The 26,879-nt window shown below is 48.9% G+C and overlaps 1 protein-coding gene and 1 non-coding gene across 6 annotated transcripts in view; one reads left to right on the top strand and one right to left on the bottom strand.

Annotated features, from left to right (window-relative positions):
- Nucleotides 1–23,668, bottom strand: part of plekhg2 (pleckstrin homology domain containing, family G (with RhoGef domain) member 2) — a 56,098-nt gene extending 32,430 nt beyond the window's left edge. For 2 of the 5 annotated variants that reach the window (XM_046390109.1, XM_046390110.1), the window contains exons 1-4: nucleotides 23,286–23,668; nucleotides 13,776–13,853; nucleotides 6,052–6,590; nucleotides 1,817–1,917 (exon numbers count right to left, since the gene is read on the bottom strand). In XM_046390109.1, coding sequence (XP_046246065.1) covers nucleotides 1,817–1,917; nucleotides 6,052–6,590; nucleotides 13,776–13,824 — 689 coding nt within the window. In that variant the 5' untranslated portion in view covers nucleotides 13,825–13,853; nucleotides 23,286–23,668. Of the gene's footprint in view, nucleotides 1–1,816; nucleotides 1,918–6,051; nucleotides 6,591–7,173; nucleotides 8,620–13,775; nucleotides 13,854–23,285 lie in introns of those variants that run through there. The other 3 variants (XM_046390111.1, XM_046390112.1, XM_046390113.1) reach the window with 2 other exon arrangements.
- trnar-ucu lies at nucleotides 16,350–16,436 on the top strand. The gene is given in 2 exon segments: nucleotides 16,350–16,386; nucleotides 16,401–16,436. It is a non-coding gene; the product is annotated as a tRNA-Arg (tRNA).
- Nucleotides 23,669–26,879: the final 3,211 nt, after the last annotated feature.

Raw genomic sequence — 26,879 nt, 5'->3', positions numbered from 1 at the left:
GTTTTAGTCAAACTCTGCATGACCCAAAGACAGACAGACAGGCAGGCAGGCAGACAGACAGACAGGCAGGCAGGCAGGCAGGCAGACAGACAGACAGACAGATGAAGTGAGGCAGGTCTCAGGTGGATTTCTGAGAGGTGTAACTGCCTTGTTAAGACCAAATTCACTTGATTAACTAAAATCTAATTAACTGACTGTAGAGAGACAGACAGGCAGAGAGACAGGCAGAGAGACAGGCAGAGAGTGTTTGTATGTGTGTGTGTGTGTGTCTGTCTCACTCACTCTCATACAGTATTTCCCATGAGAACCAGAGGCAGGAAGCCTGGATGGAATGAAAACTGTTCGACTGTTAATGTTTGAGTGTGTGTGTGTGTGTGTGTGTGTGTGTGTGTGTGTGTGTGTGTGTGTGTGCTCATGACATTGTTCCTCTGTGTGTGTGTGTGCTGGAGCAAACACAAAGAATGTGAAGTGTGAAAACAAGACTCTCAGCAGGGTGGAGGGTTTTGTGTGAGAGTGAGTGTGTGTGAGTGTGTGTGTGTGTGTGTGTGTGTGTGTGAGTGTGTGCGCGCATGTGCGTGTGTGTGACATATTTTAACAGCTTCCTTCCCAGGCTCTCAGTCCAACTCTCTCCTTGTCTCTTTGTCTTGAATGTGTTTAGTGATTGAGTGTTTGATTTGTTCAGCCTCCAGTCTCAGCTGGGCGGGTGAGAAGTTTATTCATTTGTGTTTAAATTCTGTGTAGTTTTATAGTGTTGAAAATGTGAAATGTGTCAAAGGAAATGAAAGGAGAAGACGTTCACGTCTCAATTCCCAGGGTTGGACAAACAGGGGTCCCCTCTGCACTGGGATGAGTGGGCTGAGGACTCTGACGCTCAGCATGCTGCTAAGTATTGTGATTTGTAATAAACTGCTGAAACGGCTGCATGCGAACGCAGCACGAGTGATGGCCGCTCGCCCAAACTGACCCTGGAACAGGCGCTCTCGCCTCTGTGAGCGCGTCAGGCCCAACCTGAGGAATCCGGCTGGGTCATACGAGCTCCACAGCTGCTCGCCTTCGTCCCCAGCAGAGCGCCGGGAGTCGTCCCAGTGGGAATCGAACCCGCAGCTCCGCCAGCGACGACTCGGCTCAGCTCCGCCTCTGCAGGCTCATCGTTCTGTCCGTCCATGCGACGCTCCGAGCCAGAATGTGCTGCCCGCGAGACATTTTCCAGACTCTGATCCAGCAGAAATCCTCTGCATGACGTTCTCGTTTCAGCACTGGAGCTGCACTTCTTCACAGTAAAACGAAAAGTTAGCTAACACCCCGTGTCAGGACGTGCACTTCCTGTTCACACCGACCAGCTGCCACCACGACGGCAGCTCACACAGAAACACCAACATCCAAACGCCACAAACTACTTACACAACCCACATTACACTGCGCACGACCACGTCAGCCCGAGCCTAACACCAACACATGCGCACACACACACACACACACTCACGCACACACTCGCCACTCACACACTGCAGCCCTTCAGTCACATCTGGTCAGTCTGTCTCATGTCAGAGGATTAGCTGGACTTCCTGCTTCCTGCAGTGCAGAGACGTTTTATTTTGAAAAGCTGCACATTTTCAGTTCAGAGCAGAAAGATTTTTTTAATGCTGCAACTCAAGTGAAGGAATGACGTGGAGGCTGAAGAGGAGTCATTTCCAGAACGAGAGCGTTGGCTCAAACTCAGGTGTGCACAGAGGGAGACTGAAGCCCCTCCCCCAACCTGCTGTGTGTGTGTGTGCGTGTGTGTGTGTGCACGTGCTGAGAGTGGCAGGTGAGTTACCTGTTGAACTCGTAGATGTCCTCAATGTTGCAGAACAGAGTGCTGACCTGCTCGGGCTTCAGCGGCAGAGCGCCACAGTCGATGATGCAGCCGAGGTAATCCTGCACACACACACACACACACACACACACACACACACACACACAGTGTGAAGAAAGACATCAGAACAGCAGAACCTCAGTTTCCGCACACTGAAGCTGTTAGGCCACAGTGGAGTGTGTGTGAGTGTGTGTGTGTGTGAGTGCACATGTGTGTGTGAGTGTGCACATGTGTGTGCGTGTGTGTGTGTGTGTGTGCTGGTTAATGTCTTCTTCCAGCTAAAGGAGGCACAACAGTTTGCTCCGGGTTGATGAAGGCTTGTTCACTGAACACACCTGCCTTCAGTCTGCAGGTGTGAGCTCAGACACCAGAGGAACACATCACCTTCAGGCTGACGGCGTCAAACAGGAAACCACCTGCTGTCAGAGACGCAGGCATCACACAGGAAGTCAGGCAAGAAGCAAAACAGGAAGTGCAGAGAAGCCGAATGTGATTATCAGAGTTTGATTCTCACAGAGGACAGACGGCTCCACCACTGACGGAGGCAGCACAGACAAGTGCTGGTGCAGCAGGGTGGAGGTGAAGGTAAATGAAAGGCTGAAGGCCTTCAGCTGACCTTCATCGTTTCATCTCTTTAGACGTCTGTGTGAAATGTTGCCATCAGTTCATCTTTGTTTCCAAGTGGACGCTTGTGCCAAAATTCCCTCACGGCGTCCTGAGATGTTAGCTTCAGTAGTTAGGAAGCAGCTGAACATCAGGAGGACAATGAGATCCCTGAGACAAGAACCGTGTCACATGACCACCCGTTACTGGACAAACAAACGCTGTACACTGCACACGGGGTCAGACGGGCATGTTGTAATGGAAACTTTAACAAACTACAATCCATCATCCAGTCCGCTCAGGGGACGCATGAGGTCATTTCCTGTGGTATCTGGTAATCAGATTACACTGGAGTCAGGAGTCGGGGGCGAGAGACATGGGGACAGACAGGGTGAGACAGACGAGATAATAACAGGGACGAAAACCACACAGAGCTCATCATCATCATCATCATCATCATCATCGTCATCGTCACAGCAGCAAACTCACACCGACAGACTGAAGCTGACAGAAGTCTGGACACGGAGACGCAGAGACACGGAGACAAACAGAAGTCTGTCCAATAAGGGACAGACGTTTGGTGAAAGAATCTGTGAGAGGCTGATGGCTGCCCAAAGGAAAACCACCTGATGAGCCGGTGACTCTACATCCTGTCCTCACACCTCGACGGCGTTGGTGTCACTGGTGTCAAAGTAAATTTGTCCAGAAACTTTACAGTTTGATTGGCTAAAAATGTTTTTCAGAGTCACAACACCAGAGGAACAACAAGAGATTCAGAGGAGCTGCAGACTAAGCAACACGACGACGAGAAGAAACGTTTCTGCAAACCACAAATGCGGTTAGCTTGGCTTAAGGAGGACCTCTGAGGAGGAGGACGTCTGGCTCAGCAGAGACGTCTCGCTCTGACATCTCACGAGAGCTCGGTTGTTGTTTCCTCATCTCAGTTGTTGAAATCAGCAGAATATTCAGCCGCGACTTTGGAAATAAATTCCTGCTGGCATTTCCTCTCAGTAAACTCCAAAGTCCTCCTTCCATCCCTGACTTGACGGTTGCGGTTGCCCCAAAGGTTTACACTGGAGCCAGCTGAGGTGACCTGTTGGACCAGTTCCAACACTTTTGGTGGGTATAAATCACTTCCACACCAACATACCGCATGAAAAACCAGAATCTTTCTTTAAGGTCTGGTTGGGTTTCGGCACAACAACACAGCTGCTCCCAGATGTTTGAACAGCTTCCTGCTTTGAGGCAGGTGTTAGAACGTAGAAGGTGAAGCACTGAAAAAGGTTCTGAGAACATGCTGGGAGCTCAGAATGGAAACCAGTTAGACCAAACCACACAGCACTTAGCCCACCAAGGCATTAAAGTCTGCAGAGAAAGTTTCTGCAAGCTAAAATCATCTCACTTTCCTTCTGTTTAGTCCCAACTGCATACAAGACTGTGTGTGTGAGTGTGTGAGTGTGTGCGTGTGTGCGTGTGTGTGTGTGTGTGTGTGTGCGTGTGTGAGTGTGTGAGTGTGAGTGCGTGTGTGAGTGTGTGAGTGTGTGAGTGTGTATGTTTGCATAATGAAGCACATAATGAGAGGCCTTGGTCACATTCATCACCTTTTAAAGGCAAAGGGAAACGCACTCACACTGCAGGGCACAGAGGAGGAGAGATGAGTGAAAAATGAGAGATTTCAACAGGAAGGAGAAGAGAAGAAGAAGAGAAGAAGGAGAGAAGCCAAGAAGAAGAAGAGGAGGAGGAGGAGGAGGACATAACTCTCTCCTCTCCTCTCCTCCTCTTCTTCCCCCTTTTCTTTTCTCTGCTTCTTATCCCTTGTTGCCTGCTGTTTTTTCTGTTTCTCCCCCATTGCTCTCCTCCTCCTTCTCCTGCTCCTCCTCCCCCTGACCCTCCTCCTCGTCTCTCCCCCCTCAGTTTCCTGTCCCACTTGGCTGCAGGATCCAAACGTCTCATGTTCGCTGCACAACTGAGTTTTCTCTCTGTGAGGACGTCGACAAAGCCTCTAAAGCCTGCAAAGCGTCCACAGCGTCCACAGCGTCCACAGCGTCCACAGCACATCAGACTGTCCCACATATTTCTGATTCAGTTTCACTTATTTCAGCCTGAAAGCTCGAATGAAACGACTGAAGGACAGAAGCTTTGAATGAGAGGAAGAAATGAGTTGTGTGAAAAAGAGGAGCTGTTTTCACTCTTTTCCACTTTCTCTGTGTTGTTATTGTTCTCTTTCACACACACACACACACACACACACACACACACAGGCCTATTATGGTAGTTGGTTCAGATTCCCAGTGAGCGTGACATCATGTAGCCTCAATCAAAACCAGACTTCAGCTAAACCTCAAATACAGAGAGCAGCAGGAATGAAGGCTTACATTACAGGGCAACACACACACGCACACACGCGCGCACACACACACACACACACACACACACTATCAGACCCCCTCTCCATCAGGAGAGAGGAATTCTGGGATTGTCTGACTGATTTCTCACACTGGAGTTAAAAGTTTTTTGAAAAGCGAAGTATTTCTGCTGCGTTTTTAGATCGTCTGACTTTGAAAACTTGAAGTTACACAAACATGTTCATCCAGTGATAAACTGCTCCACTGGTGTGAGACTGTGGGCGTGGATGGAAACACAGGAGAGAGTCGAGAAGGGTTAACCAACGAAGAAGAAAGATGTGGTGATGAGAGAGCAAGTGCTGGAAGTTCACCCTCTGAGGAAGGTCAGAGAGAAGAGACTGACAGACAGCTGATACACCTGATGACAGCCGTGTGTGTGTGTGTGTGTGTGTGTGTGTGTGTGTGTGTGTGTGTGTGATGGCAGAGGATGAAAGCAGCAGTAAATTCTCTCTTTTACTTCAAAGGGATGTTTCACACTCCATTCAGACAGATGGAGATGGACACACACACACACACACACACACACACACACACAGCTTGGCTAACTCCTGGTGCACCTGGACCAATGATGGATGAAACACACACAATAAAACAACCAAGTCAGCAAATTCCTGCAGCAAGTATTTTTCATTCAAAACTCCCTTTAAAAAAGTTCATATTTTACTCCAAGAAGAACTAAAGTATGTCTGACACATTCCTCAAGCAAAGCAAAGCACTGACAGCAGTAAGGTCTGCTACACCGTCCCTGTTCAGGGGAATTCGTGTATTCAACACGTTGAACTGTTTTTATGCACGTTTCCCAAAGCAGATCACACGGAGAGCGTGAACGCATGCTCACGTCTCTGTGCTCGTGTATTCAACAAGGCTGCGACCTGCACACACGCATGCAAAGTACACGCGAAACTCAGTTTTGAATATTTCTGATGCTTGGGTATGTGGGAGGAGCCTAATGCTGCCTTGATTTACTGGCCAGGTGTGAAAGCCTGAGAGCCACTTCACCTGCAGCTGGCCTCCACACACACACACACTGACTTTTATGTTGTTGATTCATCTCTCAGTTCAGACAGAGAGTTTTGATTGGTCAGACCTCACATGAACACTTGTGATGTCACCGCTTGCTGACATTTTGAAGGCTGATTTAAAAGTAAAGGAAACAGCGCAGTGAGTGAAGTCAGCTCTGGTTCTCACCTCCACGATGCTCTTCAGGTCTCTGACGTACGCCTGTTCCGTCTCTACGATCTCCAGCACGACTCGCTCCAGCCGAGAAAGCTGTCTGGGCGTGGCCGCTGCCGCTGCCGCCGCCGGCAGGTTGGCTGCGTGTCCATCAGTGGGGCGGCCTCCACACGTCACCTTGGTAACGCCACCTCTTCCTCCTCCTCCTCCGTGTGGCACGACGAGGGGAGTCAGGTCCAGGCTGATGTCCGAGCCGTTCCTCTTCGGCGTGGAGGAGGATGAAGATGATGAAGAGGCGTTGTATGTCGGCACGGCGCCATACGGCAGAGAGGAAGAGGAGGATGATGACGAAGAAGATGAGGACGAGTGCGAAGTGTCCTGGAGGGAGACGGAGGAGGCCGAGGAGGAGAGGGAGAGGGAGGCCGCACGCTCACCGTCCGAGCAGACGGTGTTGACGGAGGTGCAGGAGGAGGACGAGGCTCCTCGCTCGCCAGACGACATCATCCTACCCACAATCCCACTCAGAGACGACACTGAGGAGGGACGCTTGGCCGCTGCAGAGACAGACAGAGAAGACAGTTTGGACCATCAGCTGATTTCATTCAGTGAAAACGTGACAGAAGCATTAAAATCAACACGAAGAAAACAAAAGCAAAGTGAGATGAACACCGTTCAAGAGAACAAAAAAGAAGAACTGACAGTCACAATCATCGTCCAGTGTGCCTAACGTGCTAACATGCTAACAGTGAAAGGAGTCAGTCAATCGATTGATCAGCTAATCTGCTCGATCGTTTCCCTCCTCGTGGCCGACGCAGGCTGACTCTCAGACGTGTTACAATTCAGCGTGTTGCACCTTTAATAAAGACAGATGGAGTGTGTTACCTTGTTTGCTGCTCTGCTGTACAACAGATTTACACAGCTGGCTTCATTACACACACACACACACACACACACACACACCTGTACTATTAAAACTGTTTCCCAAATCTGCCAACAAGATGGTGAACGAAAACTGTGTGTGTGTGTGTGCGTGTGTGTGTGTGTGAGAGAGAGAGAGAGAGAGAGAGAGAGTGTGTGAGTGTCTCCACTGTCTCACTACAACAAACTCCACTCACAAAGCCATCATTTGTAACTGACCTGTCACTCAAACCGTCTTCCAGGCAGCTGATGGCGGAGAAAACGTCCACTCAGTCAAGTGATTTTCTGATCATCGAGTCAAATTAAAGCCGTTCAAACCTGCAGCCGACTTCCTCACAGTAAACAGGAAGTGTGTGTGTGCAGCAGAGCGTGAATGTGAAACGAGCAGCACGTCCTCATCCGAGCTGTGATGCAGTTTACTCTTCATCTTCTGTGTGTGAAGCCTTTAAAACAAAGTGTGTTTAAAATGTTCAAATCCATCTCTTCTCCTTCTCCTTCTCCTTCTCCTTCTTCTTCTTCTTCTCCTTCTTCTACAGGAAGTACTTCAGATTGTCTCCTTGCTGTCACAAAGCTCAGCAGCTGAATCTACAATCTCCCTCTTGGTAGAATAGTTGAACATCTTAGGAACTGAAGTGTCTCTGTGAGCTGGAGGCGGGACGTGGTTAGCTTAGCTCAGCTTAGCTTAGCTTAGCTTAGCATAAAGCCTGGGAGCAAAGGGAAACATGTGGCCCAGCTCTGTCTTAACAACAAAACCACACCTGCAAGTCAAGTTTAACTCGGGCACAAAGCTTTGATCCTGGTCTGGTTTCTGGTCTCTGTACAGACATGATGGACCTCAGGGTGAAGGCGTCCACTTTCCTCCTGGACAAGAACGTCTCCTATATTTTCCCTCACATAAAACACATTCAGGCATATTTAAAAACATAATTAAATCTTTTCCCTTCGTCGTAGCCTCGTGAAAGCCGATAATTAGACGACTTCCAGTTTCCTCTCAGACAACAACACACCTGTCCTGACCAAGAGACACCGAGCTGGGGAAACATTTAAACTTCATTAGCGTTTGGATTCCAGACATCCTGGCAGCAGCCGAGTGTTGAAGGAAAACGTTTTCCTTTATGGACCCTCATTTTGTTGCTTGTAGTTGATGTTGCAGCTTCCTGAGAGTGCAGGTTCTCACTGGAATCGCTTTAGCAGCTGCCAGCGGCCATGTTGCACAGCAGTTATCCTCGTCACGCGTGTGCCGTGTCCACTGGAGACTGCAGCGTGGAGCTGTGCTTTGCAGAGCTCTTCTTCATGGCTCCACATGAAGACCTGATGTTTGGTTTGGAAAACCACCAACGCATTGCGGAAAAACTCGTTGGACTTCGCCGAAAGATCAAACCTCGACTGTTTTGACTCGTCGTCACGTAAATCGTGCTCGTTAAGTTTGGTCCACAGGGCAGCTGACACGCTCATCGTGAGGTGCTTTCAGGCGATCATCATTAGATGTTTGTTTGGAAGCAGATGTTAATGTCAGCAAGAGGGGAAGTGGCTGAAATCCAACGTGATGTGAATGCAGCACGTACAGTCGGCGCAGCGAAGGAGTTTCCTCTCTGTGTCAAGTCTTACAACACAGCTGTGTGTGGCTGACTGTACACAATCACTGAGCACACACACACACACACACACACACACACACACAGCAGCAGCAGTTACAGCCTTATTTAGCCATGCTTCAGTATATGAACTGGATGAATCAGTGTGTGTGTGTGTGTGTGTGTCTTCACGTCTTCACTCATACATCCCGTCTCTCTGATGAACTCTTTCGTTACAGAAACGTTAGCTCTTGGTTGGTCAGATGTGTTGATTGAAAGCCTGAAAAATGTCTGATTGCTTCCTTAAAAAGGGAAACAGGAAGTGATTAAACACGTCCAAACTGTCCCCAGAACCACAGAACCAGATCACACGAGACGATCACATGAAGCTAACGGTTTGACCTCCAGTGACAAACCAAACATCTGCCGGTATGTGTTGTCTGTGGAAGAAGCACAGCGCGGCGGCGGCGGCGGCGGCGGCGGCAACGGTGCCGACGGCGGCGGCGACCTCCAGTGGCTGTAATGATTATGTTTATGACAGGAGCAAAGGAGGAAGGAATTTGTGTGTGAAATCAAAAGTCAGCGTCAAGTTATTTTAGCTTAAAGTCGTTAACTGATGTGTAAATGTAACATATTTTGATCTTCATGTTCATGTTAACGAGGAGCAGGTCTGAGCACGCTCACATCCCTCCCCCCTCTGTTATCAGGTCTGACTCTGCTCCAACACAAAACCAGCACGACATCATCCCATAAACAGCACTGACACAGGTGACCTCGCCGCGGTGTCATCATCATCATGTCAGCTAAGACGTGAAGGAAAAATGACTTGTGACATTGCTGTCGCACAGTCCACCAGATCACTTCCTGCCAAGAGCGGACGGGATCACCTGAGCTTTCCCACCTGGCGGCAGACAGAAGCGTGGAAACAACATTTATATGTAACCAAATGCTGATGGTCATCACACTGCACTCGTACTTCATCTGACACCTTAAGGCAGCAAAGCTTCTTGTTCGTGACTCATGTGATCGATTCGCTGGATCGATTACATGCACATCAACATTAGGACTTACACAAGCTGGACTGGGCTGAGCTGGGAACAGGACACCCCCAGAGCACAATACACACACCCACACTAACCTGCTGAGCATTATGGGTAAATTAAGAGTCTGGTCAAACTAAAAATGGCTGACTGGTTCGTCTCCGTGAGCGTCGGCACACTTTGCTGCGCTCTGGCTCAGTTTCAGTCACAACTTCAGAGGACCTCGGTTCGTTCCTTGAGGAACTCCTTCATCATTTCTTTGGTGTTTAAGCCTGGATGTTCTTCTGCTGCCTGTGGACACGTGGAGACTCTTCAAACATGACACCACCCGCTCATTTTCATGTTCCAGAGTGCTAAAGTCTGACAGGAACATGAAGCCTTAACGCCACATCGGGGGGAACATGAGTTACGTAACAGTTCAGCTCTGACATCCACCCTAAAAACACAATCCACTCCGAGCAGGACCTCAGGGGGCTCAGGTTTCCAACGGGTCAGGACGTACGAGAGCTAACGGGTTAATCCTCATCTAACTGAGAACACACTTTACAGTTTTTATCACTTATTTGTTTTCTTATTCTTATTTTTAGTTTTATTTAAAAACTTCAGTGAAAAATTAACCTAAGAGAATAAGATTCCTACTTCACACACCCAAATTATAATGCTGCTCAAGCTTTTAAAGTCCACAGTCATGACCATTTGGTGCTTTCATTTTGGTTCAGTTTTTACAACTAGATCATCATTTTAGTATTTATCAACTTTTTATTCATTAATTTTTTATCTGTAAGGACAACTGGTACAGTTTAAATAAAAAGAAAATAGTTGCCTGAAGTCAGTGAGCTGTGGAGACAATTTTAAAGTGGAATTCCCCTTTAAACATATGCTGTGAAACTATAAAGTGGAGAGGATTCCAGCGAGTGTGTGTGTGTGTGTGTGTGTGTGTGTGTGTGTGATTACAGTAATAAGAGAGCAGCTCCTTGCTGTCATTATGTGCTTGACAGTGATGCAACATGTTGGACCTTCAGCACGAACGTTTCTTGGAAAAGAACAAATCGCAACCTGTTTGAGTTGCTTTATAGCACGCGCAGCCGCACAGAAAGTACATGTACAACAGCTGTACATGTACACAAGTACTGCAGTTTACTGTGGCTGACAATCAGACGAATAAAATCTCAGCAAAACAGTTTTAATCTTCTCCTTAAACTGAAACTCAATATGACAGCCTCTAACAAGATACACAGTATGGACAAAACTATCCAGACACCCCTCTCTGTGGGGCCGTTCCTCAGGGCCCCTGACGTCCAGTGAAGGGAAATCTTAATGCTTCAGCACACCAAGACATGTTGGACAATGCTATGCTTCCAACTTTGTGGCAACAGTTTGTTGAAGGCCCTTTTCTATTCCAGCATGACTGTGCCCCAGTGCACAAAGCAAAGCTCCATAAAGACATGGTTGGATGAGTTTGGTGTGGAAGAACTTGACTGGCCCACACAGAGCCCTGACCTCAACCCCATCCAACACCTTTGGGATGAACTGGAACGGAGATTGTGAGCCAGGCCTTTTGGTCCAACATCAGTGTGTGACCTCACAAATGCTCTACTGCATGAATGGGCACAAATTCCCACAGAAACACTCCAACATGTTGTGGAAAGCCTTCACAGAAGAGTGGAAGCTGTTAGAGCTGCAAAGCTGTCTGTGTGTTTACAATGAGACGTCATTAAAGTCCCTGTTGGTGTGATGGGCAGCTGACCCAATACTTTTGTCCATAGTTCAAGTTAACCGTCAGATTTATGGGCTTTGATAAATGGAAAAACTCCCTGACAGACTTGATTTAAGGCAACACGTTTTAACTTCTAAACAGGCTTCTTTTCACAGCAGTGAACAACAACAACAACGACCTCCCAGACCAAACTGAGAACTTCTCACTTTACGTGTCCAAACAGTCCGGCTGCACATCAGTCCTCATTAGAGGCAGCGATGTTGCAGTTTAGTCCAGATGTTGCTGCTAGCAGAACATCAGGAACAAGAGTCGCACAAAGAAACAAGGAGGCAGCGAGCTGATGGCGGACTGTGGCTCAACACTGCAGCTCGACCCCCCGAGCGACAAACCAGAACGATCGTGTGTGAAAGAAACGCGTTGTGCTGCTTCAACTCACTTTCAATTCATCTCGTGAGATTATCAAAGTTCCAAAAATGTTGCAGTTTTCCTTTAACGTACAGCAGAACTGAATCGACTGGAACTAAACACAGAAACACAAGCTGGTGGACGAGTCAAACTTCAACGTCAACGAGTGATGTTACAACGCGTGACCTTTGATCTCTCACACACACAGACACACACACACACACACACACACAGTTTCCTTGTGTTTACATTCATTCTTCAGTCTGAAGTGAACTCCCTTAAACAATGTGCTAATTTTGCGTCCTCTCCGTCCTCCATCAGGCCTGCAGCTCAGTCCCATACGATCCGCCAGGTTTCGCTCTGACTTCCTGTTACTGAGGAGGAAACAAACTGGATTTTGAAAGTATGAAGATTATTTTTCTGATCCGACACGCCTGCCAGCAGGAACCCTGCAGAGACGTCACGTGACATCAGCCAAATCCTTCTAATGTGATCAGTTTAAAAGTGCAGTAAGAACATGTGACAAACGTGCTGGACTGTCATACGTGTCTCGCCGTCTGAAACACGTTAAACTGGTGAAACACGTTTTCTGATATCGTCGGCGTTTTGGACACCAGGAAACAGTTAAAAGGAGAAGTAAATAACATCTTTTCAAATCAGTTTGGGATTTCTGGGCCTCTGGATGCTTGGATTACATCAGAACAACAATGATAATGACTGGATTTTCATTTTTGGGTGACCTGCTCCTTTAAGTCAAGCTTTCACACATGTTTTCCACTGCAGGCCAAAGCTTTGTGGTCTGCGTAGGAAAATGGATGCCAATAATGTGACGTGTGTTTAATTAGTGATAAATGGGCTGAAACCTCTTGGTGTCATGTTTTCAGACTCGCTGGTTGTCCTGTCTTCGCCGCTGCTTTCTGCTCGCCGTTTCCAGTTGGTTTGTTGTCTGGTACTCATTACGGTCCGTGTTTGTTATCGTGGTAATAACAGCAGGGAGGCTTCAGAAACCGGCCAATCACAGACGAGAACACAGCCGGAGCTGAAAATACTCGTCTTCTCTCCTCGTTTGTCGCTCGCTGTTTTCTCCTTCTCCTCATCACACGTGAAACCTCCTCCTCTTCCTTCTCCTCCTCCTCCTCTTCCTCTCTGTTTCTATTCTATCGTTCATCTCGCCGTTTCTCTGCAGTCTTATCTTGGGCGTTCGCTCTATTTTCTGCTCCGCTCTTTTCTATGGTTATAATCAACAGATCTGCTGTGGCATTTTATTGTGTGTGTGTGTGTGTGTGTGTGTGTGTGTGTGTGAGACGGCAGAAACATTGTTCAGTGCTGCCCTTTATCACCACAACCCATACAACTTCCTGAGCAGAGTGTGTGTGTGTGTGTGTGTGTGTGTGTGTGTGCGTGTGTGTACACATCTGTTGCCCCCATGATAATTGCAGTGTGTTCTGGTATGTTTCTGTGTGTGTGTGTGTGAATGCTAACTATGGAAGCCAATATAACAACCGAGCAACTAAACAGCATGGAGGCCGCATGTAATTACACCTTATTACTGAGCCTGTGTGTGTGAGCGAGAGTGTGTGTGTGTGTGTCCATTCTGTTTGGCCTGTCTGGTTTGGTGACAGGAAGTCACAGCTCAGAGAGAAACTTGAGCCCAGACTCTGAACCCTGGACTAAATCTGTTTGCAAAGCTTCACGAGGAGGAACAACAAGCACCACATCACTGAGGGGATCTGAACCAAGCGAACCGGTTCTCATCTCCATGGCGGGATGTAAACCTGATGTGGCTGAAAAGGCACGCAGATCAGCTGTGGTGGGACTCGACCCCACAGCAGTCCGACGTGCTGTCCACTGCACCACAGTGTGAGCTGCAGAGCTTCGTTAGCTTCTCGTGAGCAGAAGCCCGACTGAACGCTCCACTAGCCGAACCGTCAGAGCAGCTTCCTCTGCGTGGTCAGCGGGACAGACAACCTGAACCCACACTGGAATGAAAGTGCTCAAAGTCCAGGTGTGAGCAGGGTCAGCCAGTCATGATGCAGAGACACTAAGACACTCCCCTTTTTGGCACTACAAGCCCCGCCCCCTTACCTGTGTTGCTAGGCGATCTCTGGCTGCCGCGCCGTGACCCCTCAGGCATGGTGCGATGATGTCACAGGAAGTGGAATCCTGGAGAGGAAAACAAGGAGAAAGAACGCAGTGAGTTTCAACATCCTGGTGCAGGCTTCAGCTCCCTGAATGAGTTTCTTCTTCATGTGTTTTTGTGTAAGTCTCAGCAGAGACTGAACATGCAGAGAGGCAGGAGAAGAAGAGGAGGAGGAGGAGGAGGAGGAGGAGGTCCAAATACAAGAAAAGAGTGAGGACGTATGTAATGTTTGGCCAGAAGACAAGAATGAAGTGTTTGTGTGTGTGTGCGTGTGTGTGTGTGTCCACTGGAGGACAACGGCCTCCTACAGAGTCACCGATACAGTAACACAGAGGGACCCAGTTAGTCCACTGCAGCTGCCTGCTGAAACACTGAGAGATGTGGGTCAGGTGGGGGTGAGGGGGGAGTGAAGGGGGTGGGGGGGGGGGGGGGGGGGGGGGGCAGTGAGGGGGGACGGTGGGGGCTGCAGTGAGGGGCTGTAGCGAGGGGGGACAGTGAGGGGCTGTAGCGAGGGGGGACAGTGAGGGGCTGTAGTGGGGTGGTAGTTGAGGGGGGGGTGCGGGGGGCATTGAGGGGCAACAGTGAGGGGGGGCAGTGAGGGGGGACAGTGAGGGGCAACAGTGAGGGGCAACAGTGAGGGGGGGCAGTGAGGGGGGGCAGTGAGGGGCAACAGTGAGGGGGGGGTTGCAGGTTTAATTCCCTGAAGTGTGTGAAAACCTGTAGATTCTCCTTCATTTGTGTTTCCAGCCTTTTGCAAAAGTTCTAAACTAACATTCAACTGGAAAGGAAACCAAAAGCATGTTCAGTTCGTTTAGTTCGTTCTTCCTCTTTCCTGTCACACTGGGCCCTTGAAACCGTCCTCCTCACACGTGTTGCTGCCAAACTTAAAGGTGCATCACGCAGGATTTTCCTACAAAGCACAGACTCTGTGCTGGTGTCCGTCCCTGTAGACGCTCTGTCCTCCGTCCTCATTATTCTGCTGTGAGAGCCTCATCGCCAGCTCGGCGGTGGCGATCTGAGGACCACGGTCTGCAGCGTCACTTCCTTCCTCATTCAATGACGTGTTTACAGACTGCGCCGACACGTCCTGCACCTTTAATGTGACCGGAGACACACTGGACCCTTTGACAGGTCAGTCTGGTACAAGCCAGACTTCACAGCTCTCACGTGCTGGACTGCCTTTGGACGTCTGTCAGCTTCTGCCTGGGACACGGACAGCACGTTGGGCTGCTGGCTGAGCACTGACGAGCAGTAACTCAAAGGCTGTGGGTTCGAGTCTAACTGAGCCGTCTGAAACCACCTCAGACCTGCAGCTCAGCAGAGAGCTGGGACCGTCTCTTGTGGAAATGTCTCAGCGAGCGCAGCGTCAACACGGACTGTGGCTTTGAAAGAGGACAAGAAGTTAAGTTAACTTCAATCAATCAAACTGATGTTACGGCGAGAGACGCGAGAGAGAAAACGTGTGGTGGATCAGATCCAACGATGTGGTTCAACCAGCTCTGAGGTCACACACACACACACACACACACATCTGTGTACTAGGAGAACAGAAAACACTGCAGTGAGTGTGTGTCACCTACTGATTCCACACCATTTCCATCTGCTCCAGACACACCTCATCACACACACACACACACACACCTCAGTGAGTGACGATGGCAGCAGACCAACACTCTCACTTACATCACAACAGCAGGCGTGTGTGTGTGTGTGTGTGTGTCTGACTGTATGAAACACGTCTGTCAAACACAGTCCAGCTCCTCCACTCGAGCCCTCTGACCCGACAGTCCCAGCACTGTAGAGGTCAGAGGTCACAGCTGAGCCCGCCCTGCCCCCAGCACTCTTGTTTACCCTGTAAACAGGAAGCAGAACGAGTCTGTTCGTTAGCTGGGGCTCCAACTTAATCCCCGCTTTTCTTAGCACGTAACCGTTTCCATTCATGGTCTCCATTAAAGCCGTTAGCAGGTCCTGTTTGACCCTCAGGTACTACATGCTGCGTGTTTCAGGGTGCGTTCAGCTCCAGGAATGTTTCATGGAGGAAGGAACTTCACTCGACTCTCCGTCTGCAGGAGGCTGAATAGATAATGAATGACTTCCATGCTTTTAGGTGAACTGCTCCTTTAACGCAGTAGTTGTTTCAGTTAGACTCCGCCTGTTAACACACAAAGTTACCTCCACGTTTGAATCTTTGCTTTGTCTTCTGGATCGTCGTGGAGATCCTCCTGACTGTTCACACTCAGCGTCCTGCATCATCTCAGCAGGCACTCTTCTGCACTCGCACGTGGATTCGGTTTCAGCCTGCTGGTCGTTCTGCTAGCTTCTGGGCTCGACTCCCATTGGAAAGAGCTGCTTTCAGCGGGACCCTCTCTGACCCTCTCACTCAGGTTTGGTCTCTTCAGGCCTTCAGCGCTCCTGTCTCCGCCCCTTTTCTGACCAACAATTCTCTGATTGGCCGACGTCCTCTAGTTTAAGTGAGACAAACAGAGGACCAAACCGGAGCTCACGGCTAGCAGTCGTGAGGCTCTGTGGCGCAACGGACAGCGCGTTGGACTTCTAGCTTGCGGTCAGTAATTCAAAGGTTGTGGGTTCGAGTCCCACCAGAGTCGATCTTTATAAACGTAGCTGTGCAAACACAGCTGTGATGACGCCTCCTGCGTAATCACTGATGAGACAATAAAACTACAACACTTTGTCATGTTCTCGTGTTTGGGGTCGCACGGCGTGAAGCGGAGAAAATGGAGATTGATGGCAGCAGTTTGAGATGCTGATGAGCAAATCCAGAATAATTAGAATTATTAGTCATACTTGTCCCCGAAGGCGCCTGCTGGCCTCAAAGAGACCTAAAGCCTGCTTCTATTGGTTCATGTTCACATGACATCACTGCCTGAGAGCTCTGTGGGTTTCAGCCCTCAGCGTCGCCTCCCAGGCTGCAACAAACATTTTGCTTTGCACAACAGTTTAACACAACAGACACACACACAAACCTACTGGTTACAGTCAGAGTTAGTGCTGTCAGTTGTGAGGGTGTCTGTAGGTCAGTGTCACTGATTACTGATAGAAATGAGTTAAACTTCCGTCTGGTTCTGTGTTTGTGTGACCTTCAGTGTTCAGTGTAAAGATGAGGTTTCATATTTGAACAGCACTAATGAACAGTAAAGTGTGTGTCAGTCAGGCTCGACACACTCAAATGCTGACACTCGTCAGTATCATCCACACTGACGTGACGGTGAAGGCTGGAGGGCTGAGCTCCACCTTCATTAGGAAGGATTCAAAGGTTGTGGGTTTGCGTCCCGCCAGGGTTGTACTTTAAGAAGTTGGACTGATGGAGCTTTTCCAGCATGTTTCTCTTACTGTCAGGTGTTTTGTCCAGCTGTGCTGTATGGAGTGTGTGTGTGTGTGTGTGTGGTTAAGCATCCGTTGGGCTCCTGTGGCTGTGGTGTGTTGTCACCTGCAGAGCCCGGCGCTGCACAGCATCATGCTGAGCAGCATTAGAACTCAAACAGACTGTAATGAAGGCTGTTGGAGCACACACACTGATGTCCGCTCAGACTACACAGCACACACACACACACACACGCATCGTCACACACTGTGTAGACCAGTCTGACTGTGTGTGGTCTCACTGTGTGTGTGTGTGTGTCCAGTACCCTGCTTTTCTTTCTCGTCACACACACACAATGGCACACACAATGACTGCTGTTTTCATTGTGCTCATGGCGTCCACACACACACACACACACACTCAGGCAGACGGCAGCACTGCAGTGGACATCACGGCCGGAGACAGCAAGTGGACAAAGGACACCAGAACCAGGCTCAGCAGGCTCGTCCTGGACATCCTGCCAGAGACAAACGGGCCGACGAGGACGGACGGAGTAAATGAGGGACTTTCCTCTTGACGTGACGAGTGGAGCGTTGAGCTCAGCTGTCAGGCTGCTTTTCACTGTGATGTGATTTGCAGGTTTTCCCTCATCAGCTCGCCTGACAGAACCAACCGGAACGCAGACCCATAAATCCCCCTCAGGATGAGGAGACAAAAGGCCTCGGTACAACAGATACAGTCAGCGCTTATGTAACTGAAGAAGAAGGACGTAAAAACAGTGTTGTGAAACGCGTCCTGAGGGAGACACGCTGACCTCTGACCTCACTCTGTTAGCACACACACAAATCTGCTGGGTGTGTTTTCAGAGGGTTGGCTTTATTCCACGTCTGTGCAGCTCGACGGGTGAAAACAGAACATCTCTTATGAGGACTGCTGTTCTGGAAGTGGACCTGACTTTGTTCTGCGTTCTGATTCTGAGTCTGTGGTCTGCCAGGAGGTCTGGGACCTGGTCTGCAGGAACACTCCAAAACTCCTACAATGATCATCACAGCAGACGGGTATTAGACCGCATACGTTTCCCCCTTTGTAATAAAGCTGACAGTAACAAGACAGAGACAGTGCTAAAATTACTCAGACGCCTCCTCAGAGGACAGGTTCAAAGTAGATAACCCTTCACTCTGTGCTGTTCTATTTTATTTGATTCTATTGTCCTGTTTTGTATTGTGGGAAGTGGAGTTCTCTCAGCGGACACATGAACGATTGAGATGAGAGTCTTTAAATGTGTCATCAGCTGCTGCAGACTGTAAAACTACACAAACTGTGTGTGTGTGTGTGTGTGTGTGTGTGTGTACATGTGTGTGTGAGTCTCGATGGAAAGAAACTAAATGACAGAGACGATGAGTTTTTATGGGAAAGCTGGAATGATGGGGGGAGGGCAGTGATTCATGACGGGAATGTACAGAGTGACAGCAGGAGGTGCCTTTCACACACACACACACACACACCTGAACCGACTGTAACTCCAGCTGCACACACCTGGTTTAAACCATCAGGACACATCACAGCGTTGGTTCAACAGAGCGCAACAACGAAGCTGCTGCATTAACTCTAACGTCGCATCCAGACTGTGAACGTCTACCTTCTGATCCTTCAGGTCCCACAGTGCAGTACCTGCTTCCACCACTGGGGGCAGCAAACTGAGGCTCACAGCCTGTCTTCAGACAGCCTGTCCACCCCCTCTTTAACCCCGTCGCACCAACAGCTGGCTGCAGTTCACCCAGAGGAAAACCACAAGGTCGTCCTCAATGAACGGACTGAATGGAGCTAAGTGGCTAACATAATTATTTACACTCACTTCTCGACAAATGCACAGATTTTATTTCTGTTCCAAAATATAATATTGCTTATATGTCAGAACTGAAAAGAAGAAATAATGAAGCCTGTTTGTTTTTCTTACAGACGGTTTACCCCTAAAGCGTTAGCATTCTGCTAACGTATGCTGATTGGTTGGTTAAAGACTTGCAACTAGCAATGCTATGTTACTGTAGGCTAACTTCAATTATCAGCACGCGAACTTAACTACAGTAATATGGTTTCGGTGTTGTGTATTATAGAATAGAGCTACAGCAGACGCTAGCAGTCTGGTCAAAACAAAACACAAACATGTTTTGCTTGATGCGTGAGACCAAAATGGCGAATACCACAAACTGTCGTGTGATGCCACAAATACCTAAATAATAACACAGGAAGCTATTTCACTACAATAAAGTTGCAAAAATCTTATATAATGGAACTGTGTCTTTGTCTCTACTGAAACCATACAGGAAATTGGAAGAGAACATCTGGGTGTCCAAACATCTGGATGCCCCCTAGTGGCTGGCTGCAGTACAGCTTCTAAGCCCCTCCCCCTTCATGTTAGCAGATGGGACATCAGCCAAACAAAAAACTTAAACTACACATCAAATAAATCTTTCCAAAAGATGGTTTGTGTCATTTCATGTTCAAATGTTCATTTTTCTGAAAAGACTTTTGTTTGTCTGTTGATTTACATCAGGTCTGTTAAAAAAAAAGTCTGACTAAACGGGTTGACAAACGTGAGAGGAATTTTTGGTCATCGGTGAGAACGTCCACCGATGATTCAGAGAACAAATCCTGATGTAGGAGCAGAGTGTGACTCCATCTGGAAACAGACATGAAGCTAATTCATCTCAAACTCTGCTGGACACCATCAGCTCCACGCTGTACAGGTGGCTACAGCTCACAGGGTTTTCACCGCACTGACCTCCCACGGCGTGAGAACAGGCTTGACCAGACCCCTCGTGCACAGCGAGGCACTGAGTAAACCTGTGAGACAGTGTGTGTGCGCGCGTGTGTGTGTGCGCGTGTGTGTTGTTTATGCTGTTTACTGCGTTGCTCTGAGGCTGGAACTGGAAACACTGCGGTATACGTCTGTCGCCTGAGCCGCCGTCCGACCTCAGACTTTGCTAAATTGTTGGACTAATCATTATAAACGATAAACACGGGTCGCCGAGGAAACGATCCTCCCACATCCCATAATTATCCTGCTTTGGCTCAATATTAAAACTGCTTCCAAATAGTCGAGATGTTTGGGGTGCGTTTGATTTCTGTCTGCCTGTGCTTTGAGGGCGGGTGGCTCACAGTTTCAGGTCATGTGTGACACACTTTGACTGATCAGATGACACGTGACATGTGACTGCGTTCTGTTTAAACCGCCACATAAAAACATTCAGTGAAAGCTGATTCCTTCGGGATGAAAAGGTTGTTTCACAGGCTAAACATCAACTGTGGGGGGACTTGAACCCACAACCTCCAAATCACTTCCCCAGGGATCAACTGGAGGTCCAACATGGCGTCCACTGCACCACAACAGTCAAAGCTGAACATTCAGGAACACAATGAAGGAGGAGGCCAACTAAAAAAAGAAGGGAAGAGGAGAGAGAAGTGAGAGAGAGAGAGAGAGAGAGAGAGAGAGAAAGAGGGAGAGCTAAACAGAAGGAGGAGGGCTCACAGGCCTCCTTCATCCCTCCTTCCTCTTCCTCCAGTCCTGTCTGCTCCCTCTGCAGTCTGTCAGTTAATAAATGAAGATGATAAACGGTAAAGTTTTCATCTGTTTCTGATTCGTCTCCACAATCCAAAGCTTCTCCGGTCCATTAAATCCCTCTGGAACCAGAGACATTCCTGCTCACTGGATGCTCGGGTCCCACAGACAAACAAACAAGCCACAAAACATCCACTTGGTTTAATGCCACGGAGGGCAAAGATGGATTCCTTCAGAGAAATCCTGATACCGAAGGTTTAAACTGTGACGTTCGGGACTGTCCGGCCTGAGACGCAGCGGAGGTCTCACCGCTCCACTCGACTTGTGATGCTTTTCCCAGAGACATGTGAACAGAAGGTTGTTTTGGATGACTGTAGACCACAAACCTCCCAAATATCAACAACATGTCATGTATGGCCCAACAGAACGGCTACACGACTCGTTCACGTTACAGAAAACAGCTGACGAAGGTTTGGTGAGTCATTAGCTGACACTGCTTTAAAACAGAAGTTAGTTAACTTCCTGTTACTCAACACTCTGGGGGTGAAAAAGCTCCTGAGGCCTCTCCTCCGGTTTCGTGGTCTCAGGTGTGATATCAAAACGTGCTGGATTGGACAAATGTTACGTGTGCTGTGCCGGCAGGAAGTCACCTGAAGCTTTGAGTCGTCTGTGAGGCCCGGCTGCACGACTCTCAGCTTTACTGCAACGCCACGAGACACAGACGAGTGCTAAGCTAACTGGCTAACCAGGAGCTCCTGCTAACTAGCTCTCAGACAGGGGTCTCGACACACAGGACCAGAAACCTCCCGGACCCAACGCCAAACGACATTAACGCACATTTGGTCTTCCATAGAGACGCAGCCTGAAGACGTTCCATACAAAAGCTCCAATTAGCAATCAATCAAGTGCAGTTTAACTGGAGGAACAGAAGAACACTGCGTCGTCAGACTGTAATCAAACAAGTGCAAAGCATCATGGGATGCCCCAAAATATGGCCTCAAAAAAAACCCTGAACCAACAACTGGACACACAAACTTCAACAAATGAACTGACAAAGACTGACAGGATGACAGCCCTCACACACACACACACACTTCTGTAACTCCATTTGTGTTTTTCTTAGCAGGAATCGAAGGCCTTATCGGCTGACACACACGCAGTACCCAGTGAGTCAGCCTTCATACACACACGCAGTGCAAAGCCAACACACACACACACGTCAGTTAAGTGTTGTGTGATTAGTCACAACATGTCTGGGTTTCAGCCAATGAGAAAAGAGTTTCTCTCAGCTCACTGTGACGACTCCGATGTTCCAGTCTTTAAAATGACCCTGAACACACCGCCACATGTTCAGCATTCTATCAGCTGCTGCCACTGATGGTGCCTTCACTGACATCCAGCTCACTGCCTGCATGACCTGATATCTAACTTTAAGTGTTTCACTGGGCAGAAGAAAACATGACATCTGATTTCCTCCCTGATATTTCACAATAAAAGTTAGCATTGTGTTTGTCCACCTCTCAGCGCTGTGTCACTTCCTGTCTGCTGCTCTCAGCCCCAAACTCATTGGTTCCTACGGCAGATCTTTAAAAACTCCTCACACGCCAAGTTTCCTGTTCAAACCAGCAGCTCAGTGTAGTTTTATCAAACAAACAGGAGGAAGTCGTTTGTTGGGGACTATTTTCAGCAGTGGATGAATACACAGTTTGCACTCTAGTGAGTATTTGTGGCAAGACGGTGTGTGTTTAGGTCAAAATAAACCAAAGTGTGTGTGTGTGCGTTCGTGATGACAAAGGAACAAACAGTGAGGCTCAGTGAAGTTCTGACTAGAGATATGATCAGTTCTGTCTGTCTCTGTCTCTCTGCCTGTCTGTCTCTCTGCCTGTCTGTCTCTCTGCCTGTCTCTGTCTCTCACTGACATTCCACAATTTTTTTTAAGTCAGTTTCTTTTTAAAAGATGAGACCAAGAGACAGCAATGTGACACAGAGAGCAGAGAGGACAAGGGGAGACAAATTCCTCCTCACTGTCTGTCCCCAGAGTAGCCTGATGTCTACATGGACACAACATGTCTGGCTGCAAAGAGTGAAGGCCAACAGAAAAACGCAGCTGGTTGGAGCTTTGTAACAGATGACAGCTGAGTGTGCCTCCCCGCAGCGCCCCCTGCAGGCTGCAATGCTCATTACAGCCTACAGAAGTGAGAAGAACACATCGTGTTTGTTGAGGGAAGGTCACGGGGTCAAGAGGTTCATCCTCTGTGGAGCAGCACTGGGGTCACAGAATATGATGCTCACTGAAATCAGCCAATCAGCACCTCAGAAACGCCATCACACACGGACTTAATGGACGTCATAATAAGACGCATGTGAGACAGCGAGGACACACATTTGTCCACACTCACAATCACACAAAGAGTTTTTAAAATCATCAATACTGAGATCGATTGGAGAACCGATTGGAGCTTTTATTCTGAAAGGGGTTCAAGTTTTTCTTCTTCGATTGTTCCTTTGTGTTTTTATCGCTTACTGATGTGATTGTCTCAGTGTGTCTCTGAGCCGTGCGGTTGTCTAACGTACCTCGGTGCCGGAGGGCAGCGGACACATGAACGTCCAGCAGCCGGTGAGTCCCGCAGACCCCGCCGATCGTCTGTCTCTCTGTCCGGTGCTCCTGCTGCTTAACCGGCCGCTCCGGACGCATTGGACCGAACGCTCCCCGGACGTCCCACAGCTTTCCTCTTTCTCACAAGAGCGCAAACACGCACACAAACTCTGACTCGTCACTTCTCCCGCTCGTCCACTAACCCAACACGAGTCCGCTCAGAGCTCCGTGTTATCAGAACCGAGCCCGGACAGGACGAGGTCTCAGCGAGTCGCTCTCCCGGTGAAAGATGTGATGTGGTGTTCGGAGATGAGCTCCGGGCGGCGGAGAGGCGGCTCGACCCCGTCTGCTGCTGCTGCGGAGGGAGGGAGAGGAGGGAGAGGGGGGAGAGGGGGGAGAGGGGGAGGTCCAAACGCCATCAGAGAGAGAAGAAAAAGAGAGAGAGACTCCTGATAGCCGTCCAGCTGTTTACACCAGAACAAAACACGCTCGAAGAAGCAGTTTCGCTCTGGACTGTTTGTTCTCATCCTGACCGCCTTCACGTCCGTGTCCCCCTCATGACAGCAGAGAGGACAGAGTCCAGTCCACTGACTGAGGACATGCACTAGTGCTCTGCTTCCTGAAGTGTCTCTAATCAAAATGTCCCCTCGATGTGATATTTTATATTTGATATAAAACATAAAAACACATACATGAAAATATTTGCTACGCTGAAACACAACCACACACTGAAATAATCACACACAGCTTAACAGTATTACTCCTGCTGTAGTATTAGTACTGCGCTGGTTTCACAGTGTACTGCAGTTCTGTGTGTGGTGTTTTTCTAAGCGAAGCCTCAAACCACAAACGAGCTAAAAGTGTAGCAGAGGAGTTCACTGAGACCGTTATGTGAGCTGCTCACTGTGTCTAATGACCTGATCACCTCATCAGTCGTTACCTGCTAACTTCCTGACAGTGTTGGCTGGTTAATCGCTTTATTGGCAGTATATTTGTTTTTTACATACATTTGACCCGTCCTTAGTTGAACACACATGCAACACGCAGCACATTACATGCAGTGAAACACACACAGGAGCAGTGGGCTGCCATGTCAGGCGCACAGGGAGCAAGCTGGGGGTTAAGTGCCTTGCTCAAGGGCACATCATCGTTCAGAACTTATTTATCAGTCACAAAACTAATCAGTAGATGGATAAGTTGGAGGTTTTGTGCTTTCACATCCACCAGATCGAGACCACTCAAAGCCCTGTTCACAGACACACACACACACACACACACACACACGTGCACACACGCATACATGCACACACACACACGCGGGGTGACAAGAAAAGACACATTCTTGACCACATCTGTTCCCTCTAAGAAACTAAGGACCCAGTTTACCAGTCTGGCCCAGTCTGAGCTTTAAACTGGACAAACACATACCGAGGTAAACACACACACACAGTGATGGAATGCATACACAAACAGAAGCAGATGTAAGCAAGTGTGAATACACACACACACACACACACACACACACACACACACACACACACACACACACACACACAGGGTAAACAGAGCTGTGAACTGGCTCTGGTCCTGACAGTGTTATTCCAATCTGAGACATTCCTCAACTCACTTTCCTCCTGACAATTACCCTGTGTGTGTGTGTGTGTGTGTGTGTGTGTGTGTGTGTGTGTGTGTGTGTGTGTGCGTGCGTGTGTGTGTGTGTGTGTGTGTGCGCGCGTGTGTGTGTGTGTGTGTGCGTGTGTGTGTGTGTGTGCGTGCACGTGTGCGTGTGCGTGTGTGTGTGCGTGCGTGTGTGTGTGCGTGCGTGTGTGCGTGCGTGTGTGTGACACTTTCTTTCCTTGCTCTTGTGGCTGATTTCTCAGTAGACATAAGACTGGTTATGATGGTTTGTGACGTCTTATTGCTCATCTGATTCCAGTTCAGACCTGTTAGCTTTGAGCTGAAGCTTTGACATAAGATGTTACATATGAAACTGGTGCAGAGACACACGTCTGTCCTCCGTCTCTGTCCACAGACAGGTCCTCCCAGGTCCACCTGGGACAGAGGACAGTGACACGCAGCAGACGTCCCCGGCTGATCCGAAGGTTTTGTGGTGTGTTTGCGAGGCTAACTGGCCATTAGCAGCGATGCTTTCACCAACAGATTTTGTTCGGACCGAACCGTCGTCTGGACTGCTTCCTGTGTGCTGGATCAGCTAACAGCCTCACATGAAGTCACCGCGGCTCGTACTGATGTTCCATCTCTAATAACCGACCACATTTCCACTGCTAATGACACGGCGGTGGCCATCTTGGCTCTGCTCACAGTCTCATTACAGGCTATCTGAGAAACTGACAGCAGTGTGGCAGCAGGACACCCGCCAAAAACCTCCAGACCTGTGTGTGTGTGTGTGTGTGTGTGTGTGTGTGTGTGAGAGAGAGAGAGAGAGAGAGAGAACAAACACACTGGGAGGAAGCCAGAGGTCAGAGGTCATCAGCTGGATGAAAATGTGTGTGTGAGAGCGTTACTGTGTGGTAAATATGTGGGAGACCGAATGTGTGTGTGTGTGTGTGTGTGTGTGTGTGTTTTAGAGCAGGAAGAAGACAAAGTGTTACAGGCTGCAGGTGGTTTTTAAAGAGCAGGAGGATCCCAGTAAAGAAACCCTCCTGTAGGAGCTTTTACACTTTCATTGTGACTGAACCCGAAGTCGTGAGGCTCTCTGACGTCCAGATTTCAGCCTGAGTGTTAATGAAACTGTTCTACATTCAGTTCTGAGAGACACGACCCAGTGTGGACCTGGACAGAGACGAGGATGATGCATCAGCCGGCATCGTCATCGCTTAACCTGTTAGGCGGCGGGATTCGCCCTCGGCTCCGGCTCGCGAGGCTCTGAGTCACGTGGCCAAGCCAAAGCGGTTTGCTGGCATCTCTCTCGTACTTCTGATCTGATTGTGAGTCCTGCATCTGATCTGATTCCTGTTGAGGACATTTGTCCCGTCAGCACTTCCTGTGTGATCACATTACTGCCCCAGCTGAACATCAGTGACATGTGCTGCTCCTCTCGACCGGCTTCAGCAGCCTCAGCACAGAGGATGAGCAGGTGTGTTTGTGTGTGGTCTGCGCAGCTGGCTGCAGCTCACCTGTGGCAGGTGTTGGATCGTGAACAGCTTGATGTTCTCTCTCTGCAGTGGACGGGTCCCCACAGCGGCTCGGCCTCGTACTCGTTGGCGAAGCAGCAGGTTTTGTTCATCAAAACAGAACCCTGCTCACATGGTTTTATGGTCTTTAATTAGCAGAGGAGAGGAGAAGCTTTCCAACCCTGCAGCTGATTACAGACTCACAGCGTGTGTGAGAGTGTGTGTGCACATGTGTGAGAGTGTGTGAGAGTGTGTGTGCGCATGTGTGGGTTTGGCTGAGCCTTTTTACCCTAATCTCTCTGCATCTTTGCCAAGAAGCACTTTGGTATGCTGTGGTACAGTGTGTGTGTGTGTGTGTGAGAGACCTAGATCTTGGTTGCATTGTGGTCTCTGGATCACTCTGGACCAAACTCTGGGTGCAGTCAGAGCAGCAGGGGT

This window comes from Scatophagus argus, chromosome 5 (genome assembly GCF_020382885.2).
Source record: "Scatophagus argus isolate fScaArg1 chromosome 5, fScaArg1.pri, whole genome shotgun sequence".
Classification (NCBI taxonomy): Eukaryota; Metazoa; Chordata; class Actinopteri; family Scatophagidae; genus Scatophagus; species Scatophagus argus.
This window is presented reverse-complemented; position numbering and strand designations above follow the sequence as displayed.